The following is a 12,509-nucleotide window of genomic DNA, read 5'->3' as shown; positions in this document are numbered from 1 at the left end:
TTCTCCAACTTCCCCGAACTTTTTGCTGACTTTCTCGCCACTCCGGCCCTTTCCTCAGCCCCCGCCGGTGGTCCTGTCTCCTCCCCTTTCCCTCCGTGGATTGCTTCCCGCAGAGCGGCAGCGACTTGGGCCTCCCCGTGCAATTGTTCAACCATTAGCTGCATGGGACGATATATTTTCGCAAGTCGCCGAGCTTCCTTTGAACCTACTTGCACACCATCCCACAGTTCCTTTCCTAATCGCTCCCAGGACTCGAGCTTATATACCTGAGGAGCTTCCTCCATGAGCCCTCTCCGTTTACAGAACAGCAGTAAGTCAGTTAAATCGGTCTTTGAGATCACCGTCTCAGTCTTTCGAGCGAGTTTAACAAACTTTCTATAGTTGCGCGCTCCATTGCTGATGCAGCAATACCCATCCTGCTTCCTGACTCACCGGTCAGCCGTGGCCACGATCCGCCTTTCTTCGGGCGCCCAGCTACTTCTCCGCTGGCTGCAGGATCCTCGTGTTTCCGGCTCCACTCTACCCAGTATCACGTCGGGGTTACCAGATGCCGAGACCCACCATTGTGAGACGGAATGAACAACACTTCAATGTGAAGCAGGTTCGATTCGCTTTACTATTGTCTCCTACGTAGCTTTATACAATTCCAACATCTGTACACGCGGACACGCGCTAAACAACAGCACTCCCATTGGTTGGGCTATAGTGTCCATGCATAACTAGCTTGCAGCTCACTGGTGTTCTTCTCTGTGCTCTGTTGCTGGGCCTCCCGGACGCTTATCTGGTTGTGGCTGGCTTAGTTCATTAAAAGTTGCTAACAAGCGTTATCTTCTCCTCCGGGTGACCTTGAATCCTATTACTTCAATTTCTCATATTCTTGCAAAACGACCAAGGCCCCAACACCTGGCAGCTTTTGTGGCTGGGCTGAGAAACAGGGTCTGTGCTGTTTTCCTGCCAATAGAAATGCTGGAGCTGTGCATTAGTGGTAGCATGGAGTTAGGAGATGGAAGAAGCACAGAGCCCCATTTGGAGTGAGGCTGCAGAGGGCATGCCAAGGGAAGTGTGAAGCTGTGCCAGGAGTCATGCCTGGCAGCTTTTGTGGTTGGAGTGAGAAACAGAATTGTTCTTGTTTTCCTTACTAAAGAAGTTGTGGAGTTGCGCATTATTTATGCTGTGGAGTTAGGAGATGGAGGAAGCATAGATCCCCATTTGGAGTTAGGCTGCAAAGAGCATGGCAAGGGAAGTTTGAAGCATTCCCAAAACTCATGCTGGGCACACTTTGTGGTCCGGGTGAGAACCGGGCTGCTTGGGCATCCGATGCCCTTGGAAGGCAGCAGGGAACGTTGGCAGTGCTGGAAGGGGGACGGGATGTGTGTGGGAGCTGGGGTAGTGGTTGCTCTCTGGTAGTGACCTCCCTCTCCCTGCCACCTTTGTCAGGTGCCGCGGGTTGTACGGTGCCTGCACCAGAACACCAAGGACGTCAGGGAGTCGTCGGCGTGGGTCACCTTGAACAGGACCCTTTGCCTGCTGGCCCGCTCCTACCCTGACAAGGTGACCGTGAGCCTGCTGTGCTGCTCCCCGCTCTGCAACAGGTACAGGGCTCGTCAGCCTCCAGAGCTCATGGCACATGGGCAGAAGGGCCCAAAGGTGCAGAGCCAGGACCTTGGGGGCTGCCAGCATGGAGGGGTGGCTGGGGGCAGCGCCTGCAGGGCCTACCCAGGCTGCAGCCGTGCCCGAGGAGGGCCCTGACCCAGCCCTCCGGGTCTGCAGCGCTGCCAGCACCATGTGGAAGGTGCTCATGGAGGAGCCCCGCGTTGCGGCAGACGTGTTGGAAAACCTGCTGAGCTGGATGGAGAAGTGGCCCCTGCAGGAGCTGTCCGGCTGGGAGGCGGAAAACGCCGGCATCCTTCCCCTGGCTGTGAGTTGTGGGATGAGGCCTCACTCTGCCCCAGGCTGCCAGTTGCCCCCCTGGGCCCTCTGCTCTGCAGGGACCTCCCCGGGCCCATGGATGCAACATGCCCAGTGCCAGCCCTCCACGCACCAGCACAAAGCGCTGAAAAGAGCTGCTTGGGCCTCTCTGAGCACCAACACCCAGGCTGGCCATGCTCAGGAGATCACCGTCCTACCCTGTCCCCCAGTCCCATCTCCTGAGGCCCAAGGCTGTGCTGAGCCTCTCCCCTGGGTCTGCGGCACTGCGACAGGCCCTGCTCAGCGCTGAGGTGTCTCTGCTTGTTTTCCACAGGCAATGAGAGCCCTGTGTGCCATCGTGCAGGAGCCCGTCTGCCCGCAGGCGGTGGAGGCGGAATTCTGCCCGCTCTTCCTGGCGCTGCTCCTTCAGCTGTTCTCCGCAGCCGAGTTCACCCGCCAGGAAACCCATCACCTGCAGCGGGAAAGCCAGCGGGATGAGTGCCACGCCAGCAGCCACGTCAGGTGCTCCATCCCGCTCGCCCCGTCTGTGCCTTGGGCCCGGAGGCAGGGCCAGGCTGCCGCTGTGACCTGGGCTTTGCTCGCATGCAGGTGCGCCGTGGAGGCCATGCAAGGTCTCCTCCGCTGTGGTGGCTATCGGGACGTGGCACAGGCTGTCGAGCAAAGCGGCGGCTGGGAGCTCTTGCTGCAGGCAGAGTCATCTCAGAGGGGAATCGTTGTGCTGGCCAGGTACAGCCCTTTACGCCCAGCTCTCCCCCAGTACCTCGGCCTCGGTTTCGGGGTCACAAATGTCCTTCCTTGGGATGGAGGGGAGCTCCAGCTCTCCAAGAAAGGCACTGCAGTCACAGTGCTTGTGGCAGGGAGTAACACAGCAAAATGGCCATGGGAGCTCCCTGCCCCATTGCAGCGTTGAGAGCTGCTGGGGGAGCAGTTAGTGTTGGGAGTGCTGGGAGCGGATGCCTTGAAAGAGGGCTCCCCTCCCAAAGCCCTGGAGTGCCCTCCCCTGGGGCCTGGGCTCCCATCACAGAGAGCCCTGGGGACACGCTGGCTGTGGTCACGCTGTGCCGAGCACTGCCCATGCCTGCCTTGACCTGCACTGGGAAATAGCTGAGGGGGCTGAGCCATTTCAGAGCAGGTTTGCCTGCTCGGCTGAGGACCAACAGCACCTTCTTCCTCCTGCCAGAGTGATGAGGGGCACGTGCAGACCCCTGTGCTGCTGCATCTCCAGACAGCTGCTCAGGCTGCTGAAGAGCCCAGAGGACCAGCTCCATCACCTGCCCACCATGGCTTTCCATGTTGAGGTGGGCCTCATGGCGAACGGAGGGATGGGAGCTGCTCCCCAGTCTCCACTGCCCTTCCTCTGCCCCGAGTCTTTCAAGGCAGCCCCTTGGCTGTGCTGCACAAGGACAACAGCTCCGGTGCCCTCGGGAAGGGCTCCTGGCTTGGAGGCAGCAGCCTTCCCCCATGGACAGGCCCTGGCATGCCCAGGGGCCCTTGGACAGGGCTGCCCTGCCCTGCAGCCCTCATGGGGAATCAGCGCCCAGAGCCCTTGTGGGCCTGCCCTGGCTTCACATGAGGCACTTGTGTCTTCCACACAGAGGAGGAAAATGTGGGGCCTGACTAAAGACATCGTGGAGTGCCTGCAGGACCATCGTAGTGATGTGCGCGTGGAGAGCCTGGTGTTGCTGCAAAACTTCTTCAGCCACCCGGATCAGAAGATCTCCTATCCCTTTGTCCCATGGCTGGCAGAGAAGCTTCTCCCACACTTTGAGGATGTAAGGCTGGGGGGAGAGCTGGAGACTCTCCTGGCGGGTGTGGGGCCCTGTTCGCGTGGCTATGAGTGCTGTGTGTCCCTCTGCACGTGTGCCCATGGGCAGGTGGATTTGCAGCTCCCACCAAAGGCCCTGCTGCCTGTCAGGTCTTCTGCCCTCTGCTCGTCAGCCCATTCCCTGTGCTGCCCTTGGAGTCCTGGGCTGTGGACTAGATCCCTGGCCCCATTTCTGCCTCAGCTGCTCTGTCTCCTGCTTGACTCCCTGCGCTGCTTGTCCTGGCCTGGGCAGAGATGAGCTACGAGGCAGGAGCAGGCTGGAGAGCAAGGCAGAGGCCGTGCCCCAGGGCTGTCCCTCCCTGTGGGCCTCTTCTGCACGGGGGCCCTGATGGAGCCCTAGAAATTCCTGGCAGAGGGAGAGGGAGCCAGAGCCCAGGGAACCTTGTCCCGCTGCTGTCGACGACCCTCCCTCTCCAGGCTGCATCCGCAGAGGTTGTCCCCAGCTCGTCCCTATGGAGGGCTGGGGAAAGTCGCACCTGGAGAGAAGGAGGCCTCACAAAGGCAAAGCCTCCTGTCATGACCAGTTCCTGGGATCCCTGCTGAGGCCTCCCCTCCTCTCCTCCCTCTCTGCAGGAGGACAGCACAGTTCAAGAGCTCTCCGTCCTCCTGTTCAAAGACCTGCTGGCCGCCACGACCGGCATCAGGAAAGAGGGCATGAAAGAGCTGGTGCACAGGAGCCTGGTCCCGCTCTTCCTCCACATGAGCGAGCAGATCCAGAGCGTGGCCCAGGTACGGGGAAGGCCCTTGGGGAAGCAGTGCTGACATCGCTTGGGCGGGCCTGAGCACTAAGGCACGGGCTGCGGACAAGTGTGCCCTGGAAGACATGTCAGCGTGAGGGCCGATGTCCCGTGTCCCCAGGAACGGGCAGGAGCTGCCCCTGCCTTCAGTGAGGGGCAGAGCTGGTCCCAAGCAGCATGTTCCTGTTACGGCCTGGGAAAGACTCCGAGGCCTGCCCACATGAGGGGGATACAGGGTGTCTTGTCCTGGCCGTGGTGGCATCTCGCCCTCTCTGCAGGCCTCTCAGGAAGCCCTTGCCGGTGCTGCTCACCTGCTGCAGTGGGAGAAGCTCAAGGAACTGGCCAGAAGTGGGGAGACCTGGAAGATCGGGGAGCACCTGGTGAGCACAAGGCCTGAGTCCCTGGGCCCAGGCTGGGGAGAGGGGGCAGAGCTGGCTCCCCAGGAGGGCTCCTCGCCAAGTCATGGCCTTGTGCTGTCTCCAGGTGCACAAGGACAAAAGCAGAGCGGAGCACTACCTTGAGCACAGCCTGCGCTACCTGCAGGACACGGAGGCGTGCGTGCGGGCGGGAGGCCGCCGTGAGGTTCCTTGGTGAGCCACGAGGCCAGGGCCACCCCTGGGCACACGGAGGGGCTGCGAGGAGGCTCTCGAGGCCCTCGCTGCCTGCCTGCATCCTCCACGCTGGGGCCGTGCTGGGGCCAGCCTTGCCCAAGGGGAGGAGGACACGTGGCCAGGCTGCCAAGGCCAGCGGGAGCTGCGCTGCCAGGGCCGTGCTGGGGACTACGGGGGGTGACGGGCGGTGTTTGCCTAGGGCTCATCGGGCAGCAAGGGAGGCAGAAGGAGGAGAAGGTGCAGGAGATCTGCAAGGGTGAGTGCGAGCAGCGCAGCGCCAGCTGGCCCTGCCAGGGGGGAAGGAGGAGCCTGGAAGGGAGCCCCAATTCCCTGCCCTGCCACAGGCTACCAAGGCCCCGTCTGCTGTGTTGGGCCAGGAAGGGGCTTTGGGGGTCACCTGGGGCATTCCTGACCAGCAACCTGCAGCAGATCCCTGATCCCTCGTGCTCCCTCCTCACTGTGGGAAGAACTGGGTGGGACCAGCCCTGTTCTGGGGGGATTCCTGGGCTCTCTGCAAACACGGGATTCTCTTATCTGCTCTGTTCCTTTCTACCTCAGCCCTCCAGCCTCTGCAAAATGACGCTGAACCCGCAGTCTGCAGCCTGGCAGCACAGACTATCCTGCTCCTGACAACACCAAGGCAAAGGTGTGGGAGTGTGGGAGAGGTGTCACCCTCCTGCCAGGAGGTGACTCTGCTGGGCAGAGCTGGCCCCAAAGTGCCAACGCCACAGTGCTGCACACCCAAGGCCTGCAAGTGCTCTGCATCCCCGCTGGCAACTCCTGCAGCAAAAGGACAGCTGCACAACTCAAGTGCCTCCTGTTCCCTGATTGTGCCACCACTTCAGCCCTTTGTAGAGCCTTCTTCAGCAGTAAAGCCCTTCCTCTTCCTCCAGATTGAGTGCTGGGTTTATTTTATTGTTTTCTTTTTCTTTTCTTCTTTTTGGAGGACAGAAGGGTGGGAGGGGAAACTCCTTCCCTGCAGGAACCAGCATTTTCCTGTGTGCGGCCGAGTGCCCTCTTCCTCCAGTAACCCCAGACAGTGCAGAGCAGACTGGCACCCTCTGCATTTGCTGTAGAGCACCACTTGCTCTGCTAGATCCAAAAACACAAGGGAAAGAGGGAGAAAAGCTGTAGACTCCCCTGCCCTCTCCAGTCAGCCCAGAGCCAGAGCAAGCACCTGCTGTCCTCAGGGTTTGCGTCTTCTCCTGGGGAAGGGCAGGGTGGGCAATGGCAGGCACCTCTATTTCTATCCCCAGCACCTACCCGGCGCTGTCCCTGGAGCCACACAGGTTTTGTGTGGAGCACTTGGCCCTCAGGGGAGGAACAGGGGCAGGGCAGAGCAGGAAGGTCCTGCAGGGAGGCTCGACCCTCTCTTAAATGTCCCACTATCCCCTGGGGCACAAGGGGACCTTTCACCATCTGACCTCCATCTCAATGCTGGTGAGGAGAAAAGAGGTCTTGTCAGACACTGCTGGGAAAATTAATTCTCTCTTCTGCCACCCACTGCACAAGGAAGGTCACAGGGCTTGCCTGGAGCCAAGACGCTCTGTTGAGGCCTGTTTGTTTGTTTCTTTGCTTCTTAATGAGTTTTTTGTTGTTGTTTTTTGGGTTTTTTTTTTTTGAATTTAATGACCCCTCTGGTGTAAGTGCTGTTCCTCAGTGTGTTCTGGTGTGTGTGAGCGCTGTTGCTCAAAGCTGAACACAGTATTCAAGGTGTGGCCTCATCAGCGCCTACACAGAAAAAGCAGAGTTGCTGAATGCCTTCTTTGCTTCCGAGTGTACCAAGGGCAGCCCTTTAGAGTCCCAGGCCCCGGGTAGGTGACGGGAGAGCGGTGGGTGTCGTCTATCTCGACTTCACCAAGGTTTTTGACACCATCTCTCACAACATCCTCCTGGGCAAGCTCCAGAAGTGTGGGATAGATGAGTGCACAGGGAGGTGGATTAGGAACTGGCTGGATGGCAGAGCTCAGAGGGTGGTGATCAGCAGTGCCGAGTCTAGTTGGAGGCCTGTAGCTAGCGGAGTCCCCCAGGGGTCAGTCCTTGGTCCAGCCCTGTTCAATTTATTCATCAATGACCTGGATGAAGGCACAGAGTGCTCCTGCAGCAAGTTTGCTGATGATACCAAACTGGGAGGAGTAGCTGATACCCCAGAGGGCTGCGCTGCCATCCAGAGGGACCTGGACAGACTGGACAACTGGGTGGTGAAAAACCCCATGCAATTCAACAAGGCCAAGTGCAAGGTCCTGCACCTGGGGAGAAATAACCCCAGACACCAGTATAGGCTGGGGAACCGCCTGCCACCACCACAACTTTACTAGGTTGGGATGGTTCTTTTCCATCAAAATGCCGCGCCGGGGGTCCTCGTCCGCTGGCGGGGCCTCGTCCCCTTTCCTTATCCTCGTGCTTTTGGCTGTTTTTCGGCCGTTTTTCGCCGCCGCTTCTCGGCTCGCGGCGGCGCCGGGGGCGCCTCATGGCGGAAGGGCTATGCGCGTGCGCGGGGGCGGGGATTGCGGCTCCTCCCCACTGTGCAAGCGTCCTCTCGGTAGCCGCGGGCGGGGCGGGGGAGGGAGTGAGTCCTCCCGGGGTGGGGGGGCGTGCGCGCATGCGCTTTGCGCCCCTCCCCTCCACGCCGGGGGCGGAACCGCGAGGCACCGGGAGGCGGTGGCCCCGCCCCGCGGTCGCCACGGACACCCCGGAGGGGGTCGCGCAACGGCCTTTATTGTCGCCCTAGAAACACGGGCAGGGTGGAGGGGACAGGGGGACCGGGGCGGATTTGGGGCGGACAGAAAAAGAAGAAGGAAGATAATAAAAAGCATAAAAAGAGGAAGAATAATAATTATAAAAATAAATAATAAAAATAAAAATAATGAAGAAGAAGAAGAAATAAAATAATAATAATAATAATCCCCACCGGCCGTGGCGATGATTTTTGGGCCTGAGCTGACTGGGAAAGAACACACGACACTTAAACTATGACACAGGAATGGAGATTGAAACCAAAAGCATACAAAGAAGACGAAAGAGAACAACAAGAATACAAATCAGAACAATCTCCTTAACGATAACAAGAACATAAGCAACAAAAACCACTACTCTAAAAATCGAGAAAGAAACATTTCCGTACCAGGTTCATGACGGCGTCTCCGGGCCCAGCGCTTGCTGGTAGCAGCCAGGGTGAAGGGGCCCGTGGCCTGCAAGGGCCAAGGAGCCGTTGGCATTCGCAGCCCCGAGAGCAGGGCTCTCTGCGCAAGGAGTCTCCGCGCGTCTCCGTGCGCGGGAGCGGTGGGGCCCGCAGCAGGCAGTGCCGGGCCTGCCCGCAGGAGCCTCCTTCCCCCCGGCAGCCCCTTTGGCAGCCAGGCAGGGGGGAGCCCAGGGCCAAGCGGAGCAGAGAAAAGGGCAAGGGCAGCGGTGCGAGCGCCAAGGGGCGCGCGGCGGCTTTGGGGCCTCCCCTGGGAGGCGTCGCGCAGGCTGCCCTGGAGCCCCGCAGCTCCCCTGCATCTTGTGGGCACCACGGGTGGCCCCTGGTGCTGCGCGGCCCTGCTGCTCACCTGGCCTTGCTGCTGCGTGGCCAGCGCTGGGACTACTGGTCCACGGAGCCCTGGGAAGCATCCGTGTTCCCGTGGCAATAACTGCCCCTCTGGGATGTTCCACTGCTCCGTGGGGGGAGGAGGAGAGCGGCAGGGGCCAGGGGGGCACCATGAGGAAGGTTATGCATGTGCTGGACTCCCCCTGGCACTGCTGAGCCTGGTGGCAGAGAGCAGTGCGTGGCCTTGGGCTTGCTGGGTGCCAAGGAGGGCTCCTCACGCAGCCCCATGGCGCTGCTGGTGGCTGCCTGCCCAGAGGCCGGGCTGCACTTGGGGCTCTGCTTCCAGCCCTGCAAGCAGCCTTGAACGCGTTGATCTTTCTTCCCTGCTCCCCTCCTGCCCTTACAGGCCCATGGACTGGAGGAAGTTTTGTTTTCCACGGCTGAGACGTGTTCCTTTGTAGCGCAATGAGCGCGAAGGGCAGTTGTGCCCCGGGGCCAGGTGTGCATGTCCTCAGCAGAGCCCTTGTGAGTTGGTGGTGTCCTGGGAGCACCTGGAACTGCTGGGTTCCTTCTCTTGTCCTGCCGCGCACCTTGCAGGCGCCATGTGCTGTGGCTGAGAGCAGCCTTGGTGCGGCTCCTGAACTGCTGGCCCTGCCACGGCTTCCTAGGGCTGCAGAGAGCAGAGCAGGCACAAATGTGCCCTCAGCAGCAGCAGGGACCTGGCAGCTCTGGCCAGTACTGGGCTACAATGGTGTTTTGCTAAAAGAGGTGAATTCCCAGCCTTAGGGTAAGACGGGAATGCCAAGGGCTGACGAAGCAGGAGATCTCCCTGGTGCAGTCAGGTGTTTCCCTTGCACAGAGGAAATCCCTCCAAAAGCAAGCAGCGGAACATCTGTCACCAAAGTGCTATAGCCCAGAGGAGCATCTTGCTGCTGGCCAAGCTTGCTTGCTGGCATGCCGCAGTGCCCCTGCGAGGCAGAGCGCAGCTGCTGGGAAGGGGCTGGCGCCAGAGGTGCGCGGAGGGCTCTGGGTGGCTCCCGAGCAGCCGCAGGGCTGGTGGCACGGGGAATTGGCGGCAGGCATTTGTCTGCTGCCCTGGGAATGCTGGAGGGGAAGTGTGAAGCAGAGCAGTGTTCCCTGCAGGGAGGCACGAGCAGAGGGCTGGGCAGCGAGCTCAGCCCCGTGGCTGTGAGGGCAAGCGCTGGGAGCCCCCTTGCCTGCGTGCACGATGCCTGCAGAGCCCAGGCGTGCGCAGTGCCCCTGGCGGCAGGAAAGGCGCTGGGAAGCCCTTGCCCCTCGCAGGCTGCTTGCACAGAAACTCGGCTTGTCTGCCTCGCGACTGGGGCACAAGGGCCCTTGCCAGCAAGGCCTTGATTCTGTGCCCAGCTGACCGTTCCCACACCGTTGTGCCAGGTCCGACGAATACCCGCACCGTTGTGCCAGGTCCCTGTTCAGGCGCCAGATGTTGGGAGCCGAGCCGGATTACAAGACGTGGACTCAATATGAGTTTAGATCTTGCTCCGTTTATTAGCTGAAGTGCACGTATATTTATACCTACAAGCATCTGAGGGATTTCTGGACTAGCTATGATTGGTTGCTAGGGGGGTTGCTAGGTCCCGGCCGCATAGGCTCTTCTCAGCTCTGCAAAGTTGTTTACCCAAAACGGCTCGCTACTCATTCCCAGATAGCTCCCCATTCCCAGCCGGCCAAGGACAATTCGCTAACACTCCCCAGTACATTATCAGCAAGGCGCAGGTGGTGCAGATCCTCAGCACAGTGCAGATTCTCAGCACAGCATTTCTCTACAGACATTCAGTTCTTGACAGTGAGATTTTCCACACCATATGGACTTTAATGCAGCCCTGTGGGGCCTTCGTGCGGAACCCGGGCTTCTGTGAACACCAGGCTGGGGAGTGCCCTACAGGTGGCCCCCCAGGGCCTCCGTGTGCACGGGGTCGGGAGGGTGCTACGGGCTTTCATGAGGCCTCTGTGCGCACAGGGCCAGGTGGACCCTACGGGTCTTTGTGCCTCTCCCCAGGCCTCTGTGAGCACAGGGCAGGGAGGGCACTGTGGGTCTTTGTGCGACCTCCTGGGACCTCAGTGTGCACGGGGATGGGGAGCCCCACAGGCCTGGGACTTCGTGTGGCCCATTGGGGCCTCTGTGCACATGGTGTGTGGGAGCCCTACGAGACTTCACGTGGGCCTCTGTGCCCACGGTGCATGGGGGCCCTATGTGCCTTCGTGCAGCCTCCTGGGTCCTCCATGTGCATTGGACTGGGGGGGCCATAGGAGTCTTCATGTGGCCCCCTCCAAGGCCTCCATGCACAAAGGACGGGGGGGACCAACAGGCCTTTGGGTGACCACCTAGGTTTTCCATGCACACAGGGCCGGGGAGGTGCCCTTTGTGTGGCGCTCCACAGATTTTGTGTGAATGGGGCCTGGTGGGGGCTATGGGCCTTTGTGCTGCCCCCCAAGGCCTCCGTGCGAAAGGGGCTGGGGGCCCTACACTCCTTTGTGCGGCCCCCCGCCCGGGGCCTCTATGTGCATGGGCCTGGGGGCTCCAATGAGGCCCCCTTGGGCATTTGTGCGGACCTCAGGGGCCTCTGTGAACACAAGGCCGGGGGGGCCCTACAGGCCTTTGGGCAGCTCTTCGGGGACTCTGTGTGCATGGGGTGGAGGGTCCCTACATTCCTTTGTTCGCCCCCTGGCCCCAGGACCTCCGTGTGCACGGACCAGGGGTGTCCTACAAGTCTTCGGGCGGCCTCCTGGGGCCTCTGTGCACATGGGGCCCGGTCATCCTTTGGGCCTTTGTGTGGCCCACCCCGAGTCCTCCACGTGCATGGGGCTGGGCGAGTCCTATGAGCCTTCATGTGGCCCCATGGGAACAGTGTGTGCATGGGGCCAGGGAGTCCTATGGGACTTTGGGCATCCCCTCGGGGCCTCTGTGTGCACCGGGCCACGGGAGTGCTACAGGCCTTCATGGAGACTCCTGGAGGTTTGTGTCATCACTTGTTCCTCAGTGCCTGATGGGGCAGTGCTAGGCTCATGGCTGGTCAGGGAGGTTGTGATCTCTCTTGTGCCTCAGTGCGTAATAGGCCAATGGTGGACACCCTGATGGTGTCCACCTGGGGATATCACTTGTACCTGAGATGTGATAGACCAATGCTAGGTTCATGGTTGCTGATTGGAATTGGGACATCCCTTGCGTCTCAATGACTTATAGTGTAGCGCTAGGCTCATAGTTGGTTAGAGTTGTCACAGTTGTGACATCACTTGTGTCTCCGTGATTGATAGGCCAAAGCTGCACTGGAGATGCTGATGGCGATTTTGAGGTCATTTCTGCCTGAGAGGTTGATATGACCAAAACAGACATATAGGTTTTGTTTGTGGTTGTGACATCATTTGTGTCTCGGTGCATTATAAGCAACTGCTGGACATGCTGTTGATGTTTGGGATGGTGAGGGCCCTTGTTCTTGAGGCCCTGAAAGGCCAGTGATGGTCTCACAGCAACTCCAAGGTATTGCAACATCACTTGTGCCTCAGTGCCTGATAGGGCATGTTAGACTCATGCTTGCTGTTGTTGGTTGTGATATCACTTGTGGCTGAATTTTTGACTGCACCTGGGTGGCCAGGTGATGGTGTTACTGATTCTGAGGTCACTTGTGCCTGAGAGGCTGCTAGGCTAGTAGTAGACTCCTGGCTGCTCTTGGTGGTTGTGACATCACTTGTGCCTCAGAGCATGATGGCCACTGCTGGACAGGCTCTTGCTGTTTGCAGTGGTGAGGTCACTTTCGCCTGAGGCCCTTATAGGTCAATACAAGGCTCATGGTTGCTCCTGGGGGTCGTTATACTTCTTGTTCCTCGGTACCTTATATGGCCTT

The 12,509-nt window shown here is 59.7% G+C and overlaps 1 protein-coding gene across 1 annotated transcript; it reads left to right on the top strand.

The window, feature by feature from the left end:
- Positions 1 to 1,443: 1,443 nt before the first annotated feature.
- Positions 1,444 to 10,676, top strand: LOC148595898 (maestro heat-like repeat-containing protein family member 7). The gene is given in 13 exon segments (XM_088539824.1): positions 1,444 to 1,592; positions 1,771 to 1,918; positions 2,243 to 2,430; positions 2,518 to 2,655; positions 3,155 to 3,227; positions 3,525 to 3,701; positions 4,328 to 4,483; positions 4,770 to 4,871; positions 4,975 to 5,055; positions 5,057 to 5,081; positions 5,302 to 5,358; positions 5,661 to 5,748; positions 10,667 to 10,676. Coding segments are annotated over 12 exon segments (1,230 nt in total). The 5' UTR covers positions 1,444 to 1,592; positions 1,771 to 1,783.
- Positions 10,677 to 12,509: the final 1,833 nt, after the last annotated feature.

Source organism: Tinamus guttatus, unplaced genomic scaffold (assembly GCF_059628265.1).
Source record: "Tinamus guttatus ecotype Peru unplaced genomic scaffold, ASM5962826v1 Tinamus_guttatus_pri_ptg000049l, whole genome shotgun sequence".
NCBI classification, from domain to species: domain Eukaryota; kingdom Metazoa; phylum Chordata; class Aves; order Tinamiformes; family Tinamidae; genus Tinamus; species Tinamus guttatus.
The sequence above is the reverse complement of the archived record's forward strand: the minus strand, read 5'-3'. Positions and strand labels throughout refer to the sequence as shown.